This window comes from Bradysia coprophila, unplaced genomic scaffold, assembly GCF_014529535.1.
Source record: "Bradysia coprophila strain Holo2 unplaced genomic scaffold, BU_Bcop_v1 contig_151, whole genome shotgun sequence".
Classification (NCBI taxonomy): Eukaryota; Metazoa; Arthropoda; class Insecta; order Diptera; family Sciaridae; genus Bradysia; species Bradysia coprophila.
Window position 1 is genome coordinate 877,558 of NW_023503423.1, and position 20,929 is coordinate 898,486.

The 20,929-nt window shown below is 35.8% G+C and overlaps 1 protein-coding gene across 27 annotated transcripts in view; it reads left to right on the top strand.

The window, feature by feature from the left end:
* The window catches only part of LOC119074306 (tropomyosin-2), a 30,324-nt gene that overhangs the window by 3,832 nt on the left and 5,563 nt on the right, over positions 1-20,929 (top strand). For 4 of the 27 annotated variants that reach the window (XM_037180341.1, XM_037180327.1, XM_037180338.1 and 1 more), the window contains exons 1-7: positions 617-1,878; positions 10,089-10,222; positions 10,830-10,947; positions 13,662-13,732; positions 14,930-15,005; positions 15,182-15,244; positions 18,790-18,859. In XM_037180341.1, the coding sequence (XP_037036236.1) occupies positions 1,189-1,878; positions 10,089-10,222; positions 10,830-10,947; positions 13,662-13,732; positions 14,930-15,005; positions 15,182-15,244; positions 18,790-18,859 (1,222 nt within the window). In that variant the 5' untranslated portion in view covers positions 617-1,188. Of the gene's footprint in view, positions 1-616; positions 1,879-5,019; positions 5,703-10,088; positions 10,223-10,373; positions 10,492-10,829; positions 10,948-13,661; positions 13,733-14,015; positions 14,087-14,929; positions 15,006-15,181; positions 15,245-15,654; positions 15,718-18,789; positions 18,860-20,929 lie in introns of those variants that run through there. The other 23 variants (XM_037180343.1, XM_037180339.1, XM_037180328.1 and 20 more) reach the window with 14 other exon arrangements.

The following is a 20,929-nucleotide window of genomic DNA, read 5'->3' on the forward strand; positions in this document are numbered from 1 at the left end:
TCCTATTCCTATAAGTTGACAGCTCGTGAAGAGCTGTAGAATGTACCGTTGTGCTCTCCTTCTATCATAAAAATTCTGAAATTATTTGAGGGACGAGGTCAGTAAAAAAATAATAAACGAGAGATACATTTGGTCCGAATTGTGGATACCGGAACCGGATGTTTATTAAGCGTTCTGCTATGTTTTGACTAAAATCGTTTTCGGGTTGTTGGAATTCCTTCGTCTATTGATCGTGTTTCATTATTCACCGGATTAACGGTGAACTGACACACCCACAACCAAAAATTATGATTTTCCAATAAATTTTTGCGTCGGTGCATTTTCCATTCACCTACACATCGAACTCGACGAAAACGTATCAAATAACCGTCCTATTTTCAAAACACATTTTATTACCGTTGCCAAATACGGTTTCGTTCGACGGTTTTAAACTTCGTCGTCGTCGCTGAAACCGAAAATTTTAACTTGAATTTTCTTTTTTAAATAATTTGTTACATTGGCTGGGTTGAGCGTTTGCGCAAATGTGTGCCACTCCATTCTCGCTGCATATAATGAATCAAGGAATACCAACATAACGAAATGGAAAAAAAAAGAAAAATTCCTATGAGCGAGAGCATGATGACTTGACTCGATATATTTTCGGAAGTGTTACGTCCAACGAACAGTTTAGCTTGTCCGAAACGAATTTCTGTTTTCTGAATACATTTCTGTCACAAAAGTAAATTAAATATCCGTTCTAATGGAGAGAAAATGTTCGGCGACGCAGTTATATCACATCTTTAATTGAAATGGAATTCGATTCGAAATTGAAAGTTGATCGCTCGTGGACATAAAAATTATGGTAAACCTAAAAAAATTCGGTTTTTTAAGAGGAGCGTTCAAGTAAAAAGATTCGAATAAAATTTTCCTCCAATTGGAAACGTCTTCATCAATCGCTGATGTGTTCTCCGGCAGCCTTCTAAATATATATAAATTTGAATCGTACCTCCAAACACACAAACATCGTACGCAATCGGAACGTCAACTAGTACAACACATTACTGACATCGGCGCACAGCTGCCATTTTGCATATGTTACGTTGACAGATCAGACAATTGATATTATTTCCGAATAATGGACGTGACAGCAGTAATAATAAAGTTATTGAAATAGACAAAAACAAAAGCAAAACAATTCCCATTGACAAGATGGGTGAAAGAGGTGGCACAACGAGGAAACGGGGTCATCAATACCATCCACAACAAATGGGTCAACGTCGATCGAATATACCATCCTCGGAAGTGATATCTGCATTACATGGTGAACAGTTTTCCCATTCGATTCAAGTGACTAGCCATTCAACATTGCCTGAAACGTCAACTGATAATGACGAGACCAGTCCAAATTACTTAGTTAATGTACCGCTCAACGAAACCAATGTCGATAATAGAATAGATGGAAGTGCTCAGCAATTAGACGAAAGTGCCTCATTTAACTATAAGCCAGAAACAATATTCGATGACGACGTTTCCGCCAAACCGTCCAAACTAAGCAAATTATCAACACGCACAAAGTCATCGAAATCATCGGATCGTCGCCGGGCAAACGTTCTGCAGAATGTTCAGAATATTCCCAAAGACGACCGACAGCCGACGGATGGCATTGCGGATGACAAATTCGAAATCGAAAATGATCCGGAGGCAGCTGAATGGTCGAAGCTGCGGTGCACCAGCGAACGAACCGAAGACGTTGCGGAACGAGAACACCGGCGTCAACGGCGTTGTGCTGATTATCCGGGTCTGGCATTCGGACGATCCATTTTCAGTTCGGATACGATGATGAAGTTTAACATCATCCGTAATGAGCTGCACAATATCATGAAAACGCAATTGAAGCGGGTAGGTTTTCGGACATTTTGCTGGTGGTAAAATTTTTAATTTTATTTATTCGATATTTGTGGAGGGTTTAGTGACTAGACGAGGCGAGTGATAGGCTGACAGACTTTAGATTTTCATATACCCATCACTGGAAATCGATTCAATCCAATCGATTTCGATCTGGCGACCGTCACGTAACTATCAACATTAGTTCTAATAAAACTTGAGAACGAACTCGACATGAAAATGGTTTCTGCCACTGTTTCGGACTGTGAGATAATCTTATGATGCTTTGCATTTAATAATTCTGTTCAAAAATACACCACATCTCATCAGGCCATCGTGACAGTGACGAAGACATGACGAACCTCTGCAAAGTAGGTCATACCTTTTTGCATGTACAAGTATAGTGAATCATAAATGAAATGAAAGTGAACTTTTATACCATTTCATCACCCCGATTTGATGAAACAACAACACATGTCAGTGCTTTTTATGAACATTTGGAGCATGAAAACCTCAAGCCCGAACATTTTCGGCGAATTTTATCCCCTCGACTCTCATCCACATGGGTACAGACCCATCGTGGCAGTCTTGACTGGCCGCCACGAATAAATTGTACTTTGCGAGCATCTTTCAAATTCGGCCAGGCCAGAACGGCAGGTAGAATTCTGGTACAAAAGACAAGTAACAAGTCACACTTACTTACATGTTCATATGTGAGTGATGAACATACAGTCATACAGTAACTTAAAACTGTGTCAACCTCAAATGCACTTTTGGGAGAATGAATCGGATTTGAGGATTAAGAAAGGTCTGACCTACTCATTTCCTACCTGGTTTTCGTTGTATTACCATCTATAAGTTTCAAAGAGTGCGTGTGTCCTCTCTTCGAGAACATGTTCTCATTTTTCTCTGTTGAAGTATATCGCAAACGCACAGTGAGCAAACATTTTCTTGTTTATCACAGTCTTATCAACAAATTCCATTTACGTTGATCATCAATACAGAAATGACTCATTACCACATTCGTTCATTCATTCCGTAGAGCTGAAGAGTTGTGTAAGAATATGCAGTCTACGGCCCCCATTGAACCACTTTACTCAATCCACCAATCGAAATTTTAATTTGATAAATTCTATCTGCTCAATGAGTTCTACATTTGAGGAGTTGCAATGTTGACGGGAATTTTTTTTTGTTTATTTTTTCAATTCATTTCCATCTAAATTGGTTACACAATCGATACATTTCGATACCGAAATTGTATTCGATGTTCTGTACGTTAATTTTGATGAAAAATAGTAATAAGTCTTCGATTGTCGGTACGATCTAATTTCAAAGCGATGTAAATGTATTCGTAGAAATCATAATTCGTAAATGGGTCAGTTCGACTAACACAAAATCTTGTGGGTATATTATGCAGCACGCTGGAAATTAGTCTAATTTCTTGGCGTTGTGGCTGGCTCTGTTACAGTATGCAGAGGAAGACCTTCAACTTTTCTAAGTTATTAAGTGTTTATCACACTACATCTCACTAAGAATTTCCATGTTCTTGACTTCGTTATTTACGTTTTGAAACAAGTTGACAATCTGTGATGATCTCACAACAGTCTACAGGTTTTCAGTTCGAATACAGCGATAAAAACGCTGCCCTCTTAATGAAAGTCGTTGAAAGTCAAATTTTTGGATTGAACCTGCAAACAATCTGCCAACAAAAAGTTTTATTTTTCAATGCCATCTTTATTTTGGTCACTTTTTGACTTTGATTTTCTACGTGTAACATCCAAAATATACACCGAGGGCTTCGGTAGGGGCCAACTTGTGCTCAAGAAATAAAAGTCGGCAGTGACCCTATAAGTGACAGACATGAATTCGGTAAAAGTCAAACTGACCACGCTTGGATTGACATTATTCAATCTGTCGATGGCATATTATTTGTGAATTTCTTACGGAATATGTGAAATTTAACAAAATTTGTGAAATTTAACGAAAATTTGTGAAACTTAACGAAAATTTCACAATTTTAACGAAATTTTTAGAAATTTAACGAAACTTTTAGAAATTCAACGAAACTTTTAGAAATTGATCGAAACCTTTAGAAATTCAACAAAACTTCCAGAAATTTAACGAAGCTTTTAGAAATTTATCGAAAGTTTCAGAAATTTAACGAAACTTTCAGAAATTTTCCATCAATTTGTGGAATTTCGCTTAATTTGTGGATATTTTTGTTGAAATTTGCGAAAACGAACAAATTTTGACACTTTTGTCACAAACAATTTAACAATCCCACTCACTCGACTAAAACATTTTTCCGCTAAGTGTACAACCAAAGGGTACCGTATAATTGACAGATCAATCGCAAGAAAAAAAAGCCGGTCAAAACAAATCGTATATCGTGTTAACCAAATTTTTCTACATTGGTAATGCTTTATTGGTCGAAGATAATGTTAACCCGGTGAACCAAATCGTTTCTCGTTTACTAAAATAATACCCGTTTATTGTACGTAACAATTCATCGAAAAAAAAAATAGTTTTCCGATTTGAAAATAGCGGAAACGGCGCCTTTGCAAATGACTAATATTATAACAACATCCAAACACTCACAGGTGTTTTTTCAATGATAACATTTTCATACTATAACGACAACCGACAAAAAAAAAATTCTACAAAATGTTGGCTCTTCTTTTAACAATTTTTTTTTATTATTCGGGAGCGGTTGAATGGACATGCGCGATAATTTTATCGAGTTGACATAACATTTACTGGACGTCTGTTGTGACACTTCCTATAAAATGTTTTCATTGAAACTACCAACTTTCTTTGACCATTTTTTATGCCGGGTCACTACTTAGGCCGTCGAATAATTCGGACATTGTTCAATGTTTTCATTTAGTCGGCACATTTATACTGCCAAGCGCCTCAAAAAAACCTCTCTCTCTCTCTCTCTGCATCAAAACGTATCAAACAACAAGAAAGCGAATACTCTTGTACATGCGGCGCGGCATGCATTTTATACCCGAACACTGTGTATGTTTATACGTATACGTGCATCGAATGTCGTTGAACAAACACAAAGAAATAGGCAACTTACATAGCCTCAGAAATTTTGTGCTTTTTGGGATTTACTTTCATTGTATGCTTTAGATATTCCGTATACGCATATTGTTTGTTATATTACGCCATTTCATACATATAGTGATTTCAACCAGTGGTTAGCCGATTTTTTTTTTTGTCGTCTCCATAATATTCTCTTTAAGGTAGCCATTTTGATTTTATACGTCGATCAAAGGCAGTCGAACACAGTGTGTTTTAATCTTGGAAGTGTTTTAATTTTGCGTGATTGATTTCGGTTTAGCATTCAATTTTGTCAATTCGAACCGAGTTTATTATCCGTGAGCAATTTTGTTGTACGCCGGGTGTATTTTGTGTCATTCCCAAGTTGATCGAAACAGTTTCTCCCCGAAAAAATAAAGTTATTTCGAGGTGTGGTTAAAACATTGAAACTACTGAGGCTAATAATATCAGTTATATAGAGAAAACTCTTGTTCACATTTTCGGTGCTTGTATGTTCTGAACACGTACGGATTTTCGGTTCATTTACATAATCTTGAAACGGTTCTTTCAATATTTTGGTCATATCTTTAAGTTAAATTAAATTTCGTTAAATTTACACAAAAAAAAACAAAAGTACCAACGACACAATGACCACCAATATTCAACAAGGAACATTGCTCGATGTTCTGAAGAAAAAAATGCGTCAGACCAAGGAAGAAATGGAAAAGTATAAAGATGAATGTGAGGAATACCAAAAACGATTGCAATTAGAAGTTTTGCGGCGTGAAGATGTGAGTTCAAATACCTGTTTTTAATGTTGCCATGTACAATTCGTACACACAACTTTTTTTTTCTTTCTTTAAATTATATGCACGTCAACAATATAATGTAGACAATTTTTGAAACCTGTAATGTAATTGGTGATGATGTTATCATTGCTGAAAATAATATCATTTTCTATCCATCGTCAAGTTATTTAGATTAGATATAACCGACGATCGTGTATAGCTCTGTTAATTAATTTTTGTTTGTGACCGGGTCGAATTTTCAAATTGCTCAGAATGTTCAAAATCCAAAACAGGATTTTTCATTGAACGCAAAAACGGACATCTCGACTACATTCACTTTGACTTTTCAAACTCTTTTTCGCTTAAACTGATCCTGTCCCACGTCAGGTCACAAAAAATTTTAATTTCCAGTAATATTGACGCTACATATTGAGACATTTTGAACAATTATCTGAATTAATCAATGGGAACCAACGGACTAGTTAAGGCTCGTTGTTCATCGAAAATGTGAAAATCGTTTAATTTTTGTTGCCTAGTTAAACGACCGTTCAAAATCGACTCTCTTCACGCTCTTTACGTTAAAAATTTAAAGACATGTTCTGTATACGAGACAAGTCCTTTTTAAGGCATCGTTGAACATTTTTCCAAACCGAAATGGGAAAAGTTTCTCTAATGAAACAAACACACATCCACCAATCACTAAACTGAAACTGAAATCCAGTCGATTTGACTTGGACAAATATTGTTACGTTTAATGTTCTTATAAGGAAATGACCATAAGTTTACGATGTTCTTGGAATATTATTTAGTTTTTTTTTCTCGGCTAGTTTTGTGTCGTTTTTTAGCGTACATAACACACTTTCGTTACGTTCGTTGATTGAGTGATCAATGAGAAAGATATAAATTACACACATTTCAAACTGCTGACACACCGTCCAATTCGAGTAATTTTTTTTTTGTTTGTTTCATCGAATCCCAACACCACTTTCGTCCATTAAACAAAATTCTCGAAATATTTTCCATTGTACTTTAAACACGCCGGTGTAATCATACACACATTTTTGCATTTACATTCGTTTCGATGACGTCATCGCCATAATGAAACCATCATTTCTCATTCATTACTTTTGTACTGGCTATTCGGATAAATTAAAAGCGAGAAAATGTAGAAAACATCGAACATTGATATTGTTAATGATGTCGAAAACAGTGTTCGGCTGATTGAATTGAGTCAACTTTATAAGTCATTGTGTAAATATTGACTTGTATATCGAATTGAATTCACTTAGATGGTACCTTTTAGCCGTTCCACTAAAAATGAGGCGACAAAAACACTTGGCAGTGTTTGAATGTCGACAAAGTTTGTCATTGCTTGGTGCGAAAATAGTTATTAATCGCCCCGCTAAATAAATCAACTTTCGCATCCACCTTGGCATGAAAAGTTTTGTACAAATCGGGGAAAGTGTTTTTTTTTTACACATACTACACATACTTTTAGTCGCATGGAAAATTCAATTTTTTTCTATTCGCGCTGAGACTTTTGTTGATGTAATCTTTGCTTTCCACTTACCAACTGTCCGTAATATCCGAGCTCAAATTAAACTGATAGGAATGCTCGAATGGTCAGATCGTTCTTCGTAACACAGTTTCCTCGTGCTATGTTTCAGCAGAATCAGCATTTATTTCTCGAAAGTTCTGAAATTAAATTTTTCTGGTGGGTAGAAACACGCAAGTCACACGGTATTTAAGCCCTATTTGAGAAATTTAGACCCAATTTTCTCCAAGGAATCGTGCGGGTATGGAAATAATGTTTTCTTCACGGTAACTGAGTCAAAATTTTCTGGTTTCCTAAGACTGACTTCCCGGTCTATATATTTCCAGGTTCAGCGAAGGCTTGAAAAAATGTCCGCAATATTTCCATGCCCAGGTAGTACTCTTCATGAATGTCTGCTCTTTTTAGCAGAGAAAATTGAAATGTCCGCGATTCGAACATGCTAGAAATGCCGTTCATTTCCATATTCGACCATTGTGTCGCTTTGCAGTCACAAACGACAACAAAATAGTACATCTGTACGTATCAGTTAAGTGACCATTTTATTAATTGGTCACCATAACGACCGATAATACGCACACCGCGCAGCGTATATTATATGCATAACGTTTCATTTTAACTTATTTCTAATGGCTTTTTATGGAGCTTGTCTCTGTGAAACGTGAATTGTTATTTTTAACATGAAAACATTTAAAGAAAAAAAAAATTCATGAAACCGTGCCCTGGAACGAGAAGCGTCAACAACCTTTATGCAATTGTTGAAAATGTAGCATTGTCGATCTTAATATGATCGTGCTAACAATCCAGATTTCATTAGGTTCAATTTGCAGTTCAGTCATGTTCGTTTTAGTTGAACGCTAAAATAGATTCATGAACTGAGAATACCTACCTTGCCCCGCTCCATTACCAAAATAGATCTGGATAAATAATGTCAAAGACCTCATTATTCATCGGCAAAATTCTTGTTATGGAGCAAAATTTTCATTTTACATAGAAACGTCTGCAAGTCCATACATTCCAGCAGCAGAAATCTGATGTTACCTAATTTTGAAAAAGACCACAGATACGCCAGAAGCTTAAGGACATTGATGAATTTGTCCAATTGATGCACATAATATCAACGTCTGTATTAAGTGATTAAATCTTAGACCTTACTGTGTCTTACTGCACTTTCAAACGCATGTCGAATTCAAATTCGATTCACTCAATTTCATCATTAATTTTAGCGCAACTGTCTGGCTAAATGAATCGTTATTGCATTGATTGTTACTCGTTCACAAGGTGAGGAGGAATGTTAAACAAATAGACAGACAATTTCAATTTGTTTCATTAACTCTTGTGCTCACGGAGATTTCCCATGAACTGAGCTCCGGACCCCAAACAAATGAATTTAAAAATTTGTTGTAGCACCCCTGACTTACAACTCACGTGAATATCAACCGTTCATAAGATCACGCATCTATTTCATTTACACTGACACCGAAATCGGTTTGTTTTTACACGTATTGTCCTAATGAGCCTACATCGTAGACGACGAACAAGTCAAAATTGAGGTATTAATGTGATACACATCAACGATTTAATTTGAAAATAAAATGTTTGTTGCCTGGCATGGCTTACAGGTTAAACTTTCGTTCAACTTGTCAGGTGCGATTCGCACCGTGCGAATGACTTTGTGAAAAAATTTATTTTCAAATTTCACCCTTCATCATGTGACATCAATATCTTTTACATGCTAGCGGGCGGTAAAGTGCACTTTACGTCACTGTTTGTGACTGTGAAAATTCACTTACCACACACTAACTTGTAATATATGTTACACACTTGTCACGAAGAAGTCGAGGCTTGCCGATACTGATAGTGACAAGTGTGTACTCTATTTTATCACATAAGCGAAAACGAGACAACAACATAGACTTGAAGTGTAATATTTCAATTAAACTTCTAGTTGAGTTTGACATCCGAACACCGCGCGTATGTGATAAAATGTATTACGTCACTGTGTTTAAATGCTTGTTTTGGCTAGAGAAATGATAAGTTGGTACGCCTGTGGGTAGGTAGAAAGAACATTGGAATGACAGTTGGCTTCTATGGGAGAGAATGGGAGAGAATTACATACCAATTCTCTCACATTCTCTCCCATAGGAGCCGATTGTCATTCACATGATCCTTCTATCTCGCCAGAGAGGTGTACCAACTTATCATTTCTCTGGTTTTGGCTCGTGTGATTACTTCACTCGCCTTCGGCTCGTTCCGCAAAGCTCACACTTGGCAAAACAAATATTTACAAATAGTGACGTGTCACTCATTTGAACTCTTTAGGCTGACCGACCAATACACTCGCCGTATCCTCGTTAGCCCTCGTCATTATACACAATACCCACAAGAAAATTAAGAAAAATTTCCACTTCGGCATGGGTTTTCAATCCGTGATCTCAACATGTTACGTCAACACCAGGACTTCTAAAATGACCGAATACTATGCAAACTCTCGGTTAATGTTTATACCGAGCGGAAACATAATTTAAACAAACGTCTGTGATATGAAACGAAAACGTTCGTTAACCTCTTTCGTTTTCAACTCCAACATGGGCCGAAATCGGAAGTTTCAGATAAAATTCGATACACAAATTCGAGTGGTGTTTGTTATGTATACAGTTCGTTACTGTATGCCGGTCTGGTCAAATCACAAGGAAATAAAAGAACAAACAAATTTTCCCCTTTTTATTTATTATCGTTTGATTCAACGTTCTCGTTTCGTTGAAAATACCACCCACCTAATTGCCATCGTTGACGGTTTGCTTTATAAATTATTTCCCTTTCTTGTCCACAAACAGGCTGAATCTGAAGTAGCCGCCCTTAACCGTCGTATTCAACTTTTGGAAGAAGATCTTGAACGTTCGGAAGAGCGTTTAGGCTCTGCCACAGCTAAGCTTTCCGAAGCTTCGCAAGCAGCTGATGAAAGTGAACGGTAGGTACTTCGTATTGTTTAAGAATTTTTCATATTTATTTGTTTTGACAATGTGACGAAGATATCGACGCATTTTATTTTCCCTTTTTCATCATTTATTATCTGAACAACGAAACAATAAAATCTCTTTCCCATTTTGACTAATACAAAGGATACGAAAAGCTCTTGAAAATAGAACTAATATGGAGGACGATAGAGTAGCTATACTGGAAGCTCAACTATCTCAAGCGAAATTGATTGCAGAAGAGGCCGACAAAAAATACGAAGAGGTAGAGTGTAAAATTCAGTTTTTACTTTAAACTAATCGTTAAGTGGTTAGGATTCGATCATTATACGAATCTCTGTTGTATGATCGAATATATCTAGGGACACTGTTAGGGATATGTTAGGAATGGTTTAGGGTTTTCACATCTATAGGATCTCTCCCTCTTTTTTGCTGAAATAATTTTACAGGATTGAACGAGACGGACGGGAGTGGCCGAACAACTGTAACAACATAAATTGCATCATCATCATCTACCGATTTACATTTGACAAAAAGAAAAAAAAAAACTTTGTTTCAGTAAATGCGTCTTTATAAACAAAATCCATCTGTTTCTGATCATAGTGCCCGCAAAGTACTTGAGAATCGTTCACTTGCCGATGAAGAGCGTATGGATGCTCTTGAAAACCAGTTGAAGGAAGCCCGTTTCCTTGCTGAGGAAGCTGACAAGAAATACGATGAGGTGCTTTACCGAATAACTTGATTGTTGTGTGCGATAGTTTTTGTTTTTCTTTTGTTTTGCTAATTTCTTTGAGGAAAAAAAAAACATTTTGCAAAAACAATCAACGCGAATTTTGTTGATTTTGTTTTAACTTTTATTAATTTATGCCCCAACATAAACTGCTATACGATTATGTACAAGTCGGGTAAAATATTCAATGTAAAAAAAACTGAATTTGTTCATCAAATTTTACCAATGAAAAAACGATAGCAGCTAAACCATTTGAATGTACTACAATGAGACGATAACGAAATTAATAAAATCAAAATTATTCTGAAAGAAATGTTTTTCTCGATACAATCGATGAAATGGGGTTGTTCTCTATTACGTGAGTTTGTCAATACAAGCCGGAGCGGAGATATTGTGTAGAAAAACAACCCAATTTCATTGGTATCATCAGGGTTTATTTTAGAGAATTTTGATTCATAAAATTCCGGAAAAATTTGAACATTTGAACAATTATTCGTAGTTTTTCAGATTTTTCGGAATTTGTCGAAATTATTCGAAATTTCTCCGAATTATTTGGATCTTTCCGAATTAATCGGAATTTGTCTGAATTATTCGAAATTTCTCAGAATTGTTTGGATCTTTCCGAATTAATCGGAATTTGTCGGAATTATTTGAAATTTCTCCGAATTATTTGGATCTTTCCCAATTAATCGGAATTTGTCGAAATTATTCGAAACTTCTCCGAATTATTTGGATCTTTCCGAATTAATCGGAATTTGTCGAAATTATTCGAAATTTCCGAAATTTCTCCGAATTATTTGGTTCTTTCCGAATTAATCGAAATTTGTCGAAATTATTCGAAACTTCTCCGAATTATTTGGAATCTTTCCGAATTATTTGGAATTTTTTTAAATTTTTCTGAATTTTCAGAATAAAATTCTCTGAGGCCCTGAGTTTCATTGGGCTTGAATAAAAACGAAATGCAATTTCAAGACCTCCCAATTTTATTTTGATGCATCGACAAAACTAGTCGATTAGTAAGCATATCAGTTCAAATCAGCATATCAAAGCGAATTAGGGCAGCTATTCCTGATACGGTAAAAAAATAATAATCGAAGGTCTTAGAATTTGACTTAGTTTTCGTTCAGGCCCACTGAAACTTGTACTTGTGTCGAACAAGATAATTTTTGTAATTTGGCTACAGAAACAAAACGATTCATTTTAACACTAGTGTCGAAATGAATTTGATTTTAATATTAGTGTCGAATAGTGACACAAATTTTTATATGAGAATGGTACGCCTAAGAAGTGCGTTTTTAGTAATCAAATTACAAAAAAACTAATTTACCATTTAAGAAATGCTTTGTTATATATTTGTCATCATTTTAAAACGGGACTTATTTCTAGAGAATTTTAATTCCGAATAACTCCGAAAAATGGAGAACTCCGAAAAATACCGAATAACTCTGCATATATCAGAAAAATTCCGAGAAAAGAATTCGGAATTATTCGGAGTTTTCGGAATTTTTTCTGAATTAAAATTCTTCATTAAAATAACCACCGCTTTAAAACCTTACAGAAACGGTTAGTTTGTCGACAACGACGAACATGCTTAGCGTTCAGCTCTGACTAGTGTTCTATTATATATAGCGAAATGTATGTTCAAACTAATGAAATAATAGATTTTGTGTCAAACGTTACACACATGAAGTATAACAGACTTTTGTTGCGATATGCACTGGCCGTTTCTCGAAGGTTAATACATTTATTTACGATGCAAAACCAAAATGTACGCATATTTAACCATAATTATTATAACAAAATTATCGACCACATTTGTGAGATTTATAGTATCGAAACATAATGATTTAACAAGAGAGACAATAAATTTATCAATTTTAATCATCTTAATTTGATACGAATTTTAATTTCCATTCCGTAACACGCACATGATGTCCGCTTTTTGTGGTCGGAGAATGACTCTTCCGTAGATATCAGCTGCACTTTCACATGACATGCAAGTCATTTCGTAAATTCCATTCGTCCTTCTGGATTGATTTTCTGTAATCAATCAGATATTTATTTGCACCCAGAGCGAGACACAATATTCTAATTAATTATTCCGCTTCACCAAACTCTGTATAAATTCTGGAAATTTTGAGAATCCCCACAAGGCTGCACGAGGTTCCAGTGGGTCGAGGTCAATGTTCGCTTCACTAAACTTCATAATACGAAGTCATGGATGGTTTTCAGTCATATCTCCACAGAAATTTTTATAGAACGTTTACGAATGTTCTCATGGAATCAGTCTTCAGTTTCATTACTTTGGACACCTGGTTCCACATTAAATATCTTCAGTTGTTGAAGCTTGCTCGGATGACATTCATTATCAATGCTAAAGGCGAAGCCCTTTCTTCAGCTGTGTCAATAACTGATAATGACGTGATCTCATCTACTTCACAAATATTTTTCTTTGATCATATATAAACATGACTTCGTGGCATAAGATCTCTGGGAGCTGGTCTGCAGATAAAATTGATGCACCTTATTCAGCACTGAAGAAACCAATTTTCGACCACAAAAAGATCACATCATGTTCACAAACAATAACATGCCCTATCGGCTGCCATATTTTTGCATGGCTGTGTGCAGAAAATAAATTTTGCTAGCAATCAAATAGCGTAAAAACCTATTTATTCAAATATTTGTTTTATGATAATGCTTAGGTTGCCCGTAAATTGGCTATGGTTGAAGCTGATTTAGAAAGAGCAGAAGAACGTGCCGAACTCGGTGAAAAGTAGGTTTTGGCCGTAACTGACGGAGACAGAGAGTGTTAAAGTCGTAACAACTTGTTGATGTGTGTGTTTTAATCCGCCCCTCTCACCCCAAATAATCATAAGCCCAAAATATTGAAAATTAACAAAACTGAGAAACTGAGTTTAGTTTAGATTGAGTTGTTTTTTAATGTTACTGATAAAATTTGCTATGCCAATTTTCATTAACAAAATCTTCAATTAATAATATTGTTTTGTTTGTTGTTTTTCCTTAATCATATTGGCTGCGCTGCTTAATCATATTAGGTCGCCCGGAAACTCGTTCTCTTGGAACAAGATCTAGAACGTTCCGAAGAAAAGGTGGAACTGAGTGAAAGGTTGGTAAATTGCTATTGATCGCTAAAACAAAACAAAGAAAACATTTCCTGGTCTCAGGCGCCAAAATTTCTCACATCTAAAAAGAGTGACTTTCGACACCTTTGGCACGAAATGTTTTACACGCAGCTTGAGTGAAAATATTTTTTGATCTGTGTGGCGAACAGCCCTTGGCTTCTGCTCGAACTCATACACTTTAAAGAAAATTTCTCTCAAGTTACGTAAGTTCAGAGACTGTTTTGAGGAAAACGTTTTCCTACTTTTTTTTTCTTTTTCTGCATTTTCCCACTTTTCCTCAATTTTTTCCGATTTTCCCAAAAATGGTTTTTAGACTAATATGGGAAAGTCTGGAAAACGTATGAAAAATGGGAAAATGTTTTCGTTAAATTAGTCTCTGTGTAAATTAGTATTTCGTGCTTGCACTGGAAAAATTCGTCGTTTTTCCCGCATTTGATTTGGAAAAGGGTGATAACGTTATGAAACAGGTCTTATTTTAGAGAATTTTTTCAGAATGTTTCGAAGTTATTCGGAATTGTCAGAACTTTTCGGAATTTTCAGAATAATTCGAAATATTGAGAACTTTTCGGAGTTATTCGAAGTTTTCAGAATTAAAATTCCTAAAATTATTTTACTGTTACTAAATCAAGATTCGGGTTTTTTCACTTGCAAGCACGGGAAATGTTGTGTTAATCTCTTGGAGAAAATTCTGCAAACCCAGCAATTTTCTCCTATTGATGACAAATTGCTGTTCAGTTAAATGTTCTTGATTGACTAACGAAAACTGTTCAAATAAATAAGAATTATTTGTCGTTAATTATGCTAAAATGAAAATTATTTCCTTCCAGCAAAATCGTGGAACTTGAAGAAGAACTCCGTGTTGTTGGTAACAACTTAAAATCCCTCGAAGTGTCCGAAGAAAAGGTATGCTTGAATTTCAGTTTCAATTTTGTTTTTCTCATCGAAAATACACCAGCCATCCCTTGTAGTCTTCCCTATCACAAATTAACCATAGTTTCCATTCTTAAAAAAAAAATCCTAAAGAGACATTGTGTGCTCGAAAACTGAAGATTTTATTAAAAACAAAAACCAATATTTAGGCCAATCAACGTGAAGAGGAATATAAGAACCAAATCAAAACTCTTACCACCCGTCTCAAGGAGGTATTTAACATCGAGTGTCCGAAATATCGGATTGCATAATGAACTTTTGCCGTTGTTTGATTTTATTTATTTAATTGTTGTGTGTTTGCCAATTTTACAGTCAGTTTTTTTTGTTTGTTTCAATGACTTGCTTAGCCATTTAACTAATCGCTGCTCCGGCTAATTTAAATTTTATTTTAAATTAACAAAATTCTTATCTCGCGTTTTAAGTTTATTTCATTGGGGTTCGTGAAACATACTATCTACTTCGTTGTCGTTCCGACACCAATTCCTTCGATGAAATATTAGGATTCGATGAAAATAATCGACAGAAAAAAGGCTCTCTTCTTACGTCCTACATTCCATAATATCCCAAGATAAATTACATTATTAACCGCAAATTTATTTACCTTTTTCAATGCGACATTAAGGCTTCCGTCAATCGTGAAACAGCAGAGGAAAATATTATAAGTCTTAAGAAACAGGTTGCAAGCGTAAGTTCCATTCATTTGACTACTATACTTCAATTTTAATGCCATGAGAGCAATAAGTAGCTCTATAAATTACCATTTTGGAATTCGGTTATGAAAAGAGACAATTACGTGTGTTAGCAGTGGCAGTTCTACACTAGTGCTTCAATCAGAGCTTATTTTAGAGGAGTTTAATTCTCAAAAATTATGAATATTATGAAAAAATCGAAAATTTCGTGATTTTTCGGAATTTCGTGATTTTTCGGAATTTCGGAGTTTTTCGGAATTTCGGAGTTTTTCGGAGTTCTCAGAGTTTGTTCGTAATTTTCAGAATTTGTGCGACGTTTTTCAGAATTCCTTCGTATGGAATTTCAATTGTCAAAAACCAGACTCGATCATTTTATTTTGCTTTTACCTTAGTTTTTCGGAATTTCTTTCGGGATTTCCAGAATTTTTATAAATCGTTTTGGAATTTTGAAGTTTTTCACAACTAAAATTGTCTAAAATAAGCCCAAGTGCGCTAGTGCTATAATGACAAACTAACCGACGTGATTTTCGATCCAGCAATCTGTGGTACAATGAGTCGCCGAAGTGGCACCAGCGCGTTTTTCTCTTTTCATAACCGAATTGCAACAACGAAAAAATCTTGTTCGGCACACGTAACGAAATTGGGAGTGCGAAAAAGTGTCCCATTTCGTTATGTGCATCGCATATAGCTGTCACATTAATTAAGTTTAGAATATCTTTAGCATAATTGGAACAAATTAGAAAGATGAGTTTTGTTTTTTGTGTACGTGAGCGCACGAAGCGTCATTCGTTTCGTTTTTAATATCGAAATGCAAGTGTTTATAGCCTCACTCTAGTTAATGTGGAACGGAAATATTTCATTCGGAAAATTTGTATTCAATGGCAATGTCCATTTGGATTCATTTGTTTGCATTTTTTTGTGAGCTGCTTATGATTAGCTTTGTAATCATTTCAATTACGCCTACGAACTATTTTCGGATGCCAGAAAAAGTATTCATACGAAATCTTTCCGTTACCTATCGGTAGCAGTGCTTATTGTTGCGAATGTTATTTCTGAAAACTCCGAAATAGTTCCGAAAAATTCAGAAATTCGATTTTCGGAATTTTTCGGATCCTTTTCAGAATTACGAAAAATTCTAGAAAATTCTGAAAACGTTCCGAAATTTGATTTTCGGAACATTTTAGGAGTTTTTCATAATTTTTAGAAACTAAATTCCAAACAATAAGCCCTACTATCAACAGATTTAAAATATCGCAGAGCTTCGTTTTCAATTTGTTCCAAAAAAAAAGTTAAGTCAAAAAATGTAAATCACACAAAACGGGTGATGGATCATCATATCAATCGCACGCTCGATACGAGTTTAACTATCCTTCTTCTTCTTTCTGTAATGGGGTTTAATAGGTTTCTTCCATCATACGGTAAAAACGAATTTTGACAGGCCGAAAACAAACGACCGTCATCCACAGAAGCACACGTAACCGCAACTAACTTCGTTAAAACTTCAAAGTGAGGTGGTGTTTTGGCTTTTCTGTGGATGACGATTGACATTTTGAAAGGCCTTGGAAGAAACCTATGCTGCCGTGTTAGCCAAAAACATCGCATGTCTTTTCGCATTAGCTTTTAAGAGGTTTCGAAAGCTTCTGTGAGCTTTGAGCTTCTTTTAGATTCCATTCAAAAAGTGGAACATTCCATTGGAATTCCAAAGAAGCTCGAAGCTCAAAAAAAAATTTCGAAAGCTTTTAAAAGCTAATGCGAAAAGACATGCGATGTTTCTGCTTAATACGGCAGTAATGGGTGACGATATAATTTGTCGACGAATCGAATTTAAATTTTTATTGAAAATCAGGTGGGTAGTGTTGCATTGAGCATGATGTTGAGTTTAACAAACAACAACAACCAAATTAACAATCTAACTTGTAAAAGGTTTTAGAAGCTTTCTTGTTCTAACATTTTAATAACCCGAAATTAAATGTAGATGTCGTCCCATCGTTATGTAAATAATGCGCAACAGTTGGTGTCGATGAGTTCATCTGTCTTTAACCATCAGTATACATCAGAAAAGCGACTGTTGCAAGTTATTCACATAAAAAATTTAAATTGAAACAACTGGGTGAGATGCAGGAAGGGGCAGTCAAATTTCATTGGGCTTCAGCTGATTCACTCATGCAAACAAAAGTGGCTATGTATGTTTACATGGTTTAACCACTACCACGCGCATGCGTGTACTGTTCGTATTAACACTCATAACCAGTTTTGTTTGCATGAGTGAATCAGCTGAAGCAAACAGCAAACTGGAGCTGAAATTGATTGCTCATTGCTCTTTCCTGTTACTGCCGAAACACCCGTATATCTTTGTTTGTGTGCTTTGGGAAGCTTTCGAAAGCTCTGAACTACTTTTGGATTCCACTGTAAAAGTGGAATATTTCAACCGAACACAAAAGAAACTTAAAGCTCTCGAAAGTTCCTTAAAGGCCAAGACACAAAGCGATACAATGTTTTGCTTTACATGTCAGTGTAGAGTCACACAAAAATTAAAATTTTATGTAAATTGTAACAATGTGGTTGAGATCAAGAAACACTTTTAGTAACATCACTTAACGTACTGGCCAAAACAGGCGAAATTCAATATGATAATGTGTACAGAAGTAACGAAACAAAAGTAAACAAAATTAGGTGAGCGACAGATTGATATGCTAGTGCGATCTTGATCTTGGCCTTTAATTTGAACTGCTAATATTAACAATTAAGGATGGAATGTGACCCATTCCTTATTCAAAGAATCAAAAAGATATAAATTCGGCCGTGTAAATCGTACGAAGTTCACAACACGCGGATGTTCAAAGTCCATGCCAGTTTTTATTTGGGGGTAAAATTGGATGATATCTTTCGTCATGCTGTGGTGAATTTATACCATCCAAACCTTATCCACCAAATTCAAATTGATGGATGGACTTCATACTTCCCGGTTGTGTGGCGCTGATATTTATAAGTGTTTGTCGACGTCTTGTGGTGTGCACAAATAAAATCTAATTTTTATAATGAAAACCATCTATTTTCCCTCCGAATAGGCTGAAGCTCGTGCTGAATTTGCCGAACGTTCCGTTCAAAAACTCCAGAAGGAAGTCGACAGACTCGAAGGTATGATTCACTTAAATGTTACGCGAAATTTAACTCGCAAAGCAAATGAAAATGTTGCTCTAAATGTTTTCGTGTTGTTTTTTCTCTTTATTTCTTCAATTTATTTTCTTTAACCAAACTTTTTTCTTTCTCGTGTAATGCGGTTACGAAAACATTGAGTCAAACTAGTATGATCAGATGAAATCATTTTTATTGTCCACACTGGTGCTAACAAATTCTTTTCGAGGCCAGTGCAATAATGAGCTGACAAAGTTCGGCACAAATATACGAATCGTTGTTTTCTTTTCGTAACCAATTTACATTAGAATTTGTTCGATAAACGTAACGAAACGAAGTTTTGCGCTGACGATTGTAAGGATTACCGTTCAGGACTTATATTTGGGAATTTTAATTCTGACATTTTGAGAATATTTTTCGGAACTTTTTCATAATTTTTTGGATTCAGAAATAAAGTTCCCAAAAATAGGCCGTGTTATCGTTCGTAATTTTTAAGAACTTAATAGTCCAGTCCCCTGTGTCAGAAAACGTGGCTCCGCTCTCTTTTCGCTTCATAATTTTTTTCTTTATCTCATATGATTGTTAGCCCCGTACGAAGTACTGGGGGCTTATAAGATTAATATGCCGTTTGTAACATGTTGAATTGGAAGCAGACGGTAAGGGCAAAGCATTTGTCTATGTTCATAGATAACGAATCCGCAATAAAAAAAATGTCCGTCCGTCCGTCCGTCCGTCTGTCCGTGACCCCTCTAGCTTGAGTAAATCACAACCTTTTTTCAAAATTCTTTTTTTCCCCGATTGGTATCGACAAAAGTAAGGTCAAGTTCGAAAATGGACATGGTAGGGTCGGCCCTTCCAGAGCTAGGGCCCTATAGGTGTTTTTCAGTCTTTCGACGATATCTACCGAAATACGCATGCAATAGCTGCTTGTGATATATCAAATGAAAGGTATTGACGAGTAGAACAAAGTTGCTGAACATTGTTTTTGGGTAAGATGCAACGCGGGCTTGTTGGGAGGGCTCAAAGGTCGTTACTCGGCCCTAAGTGTTTTTGGCACATAAATCGAGTAAATCTCATCCGATTTTGCTAGATTTAGTTTTTTATGGAAGGGAATTGAATACCGAAAAGAACGTGGCGAAAAAAGTTTCAAATTTGGGCCCTTGGACTAAGGCCGCTACTCGGCCCTAAGGGTTTTTTGCACATAAATCGAGTAAATCTCATCCGATTTTGCTAGATTTAGTTTTTTATGGAAGGGAATTGAATACCGAAAAGAACGTGTCGAAAAAAGTTTCAAATTTGGGCCCTTGGACTAAGGCCGCTACTCGGCCCTAAGTGTTTTTTGCACATAAATCGAGTAAATCTTATCCGATTTTGCTAGTTTTTGTTTCATTTGAGAGATAATTGAATGCCGAATAGAATGATGGCAAAAAAAGTTTTAAATTTGGGTCCTTGAACTAAGGCCGCTACTCGGCCCTAAGTGTTTTTTGCACAAAAATCGAGTAAAAATTATCCGATTTTGCTACTTTTTGTTTTAGTTGAGAGGTAATGGAAAGTTGGCAAAAATTTTGGGTTTCTAAAATAATGTCGTAAATTGTTGGTTTTATTTGAGAGGTACTTCGTACGGGCTTTCGTAATTGCGCTATGCGCAATTTTGAAAATGAACACTTTCAGTAAATTTGACCATGCCCAACTTGACTTGCATTTTGGTAACAGACGCATTAGAGGGTTGTAGACGTATTAGGGTTCCGGGCGTATTACGGCTAAGGACGTATTATGGTTGCGGACGAAATAGGATTACGGGTCGTACGGGGCTAAGTCGCAGCAAACGCTCCGACTGTTCTGATGCCTTGTTTTCTTTATCTCATATGATTAGACATGGAAAACTATGGCACAAAATTGTTTTTTTTTGGAAAATGGAAAATAGCTTTTCCGGCAGAAAGAGTGGTTTTTATTAAAAAAAAAATGAAATTTCTGCTGACAATGTTATTCGAAAATTCTTTCTTTCCTTGAAAACCTGATCAAGTACTAACATTTCATCGTAAAACTTTTTTTTGTGAAACAAAATGGCGTCAA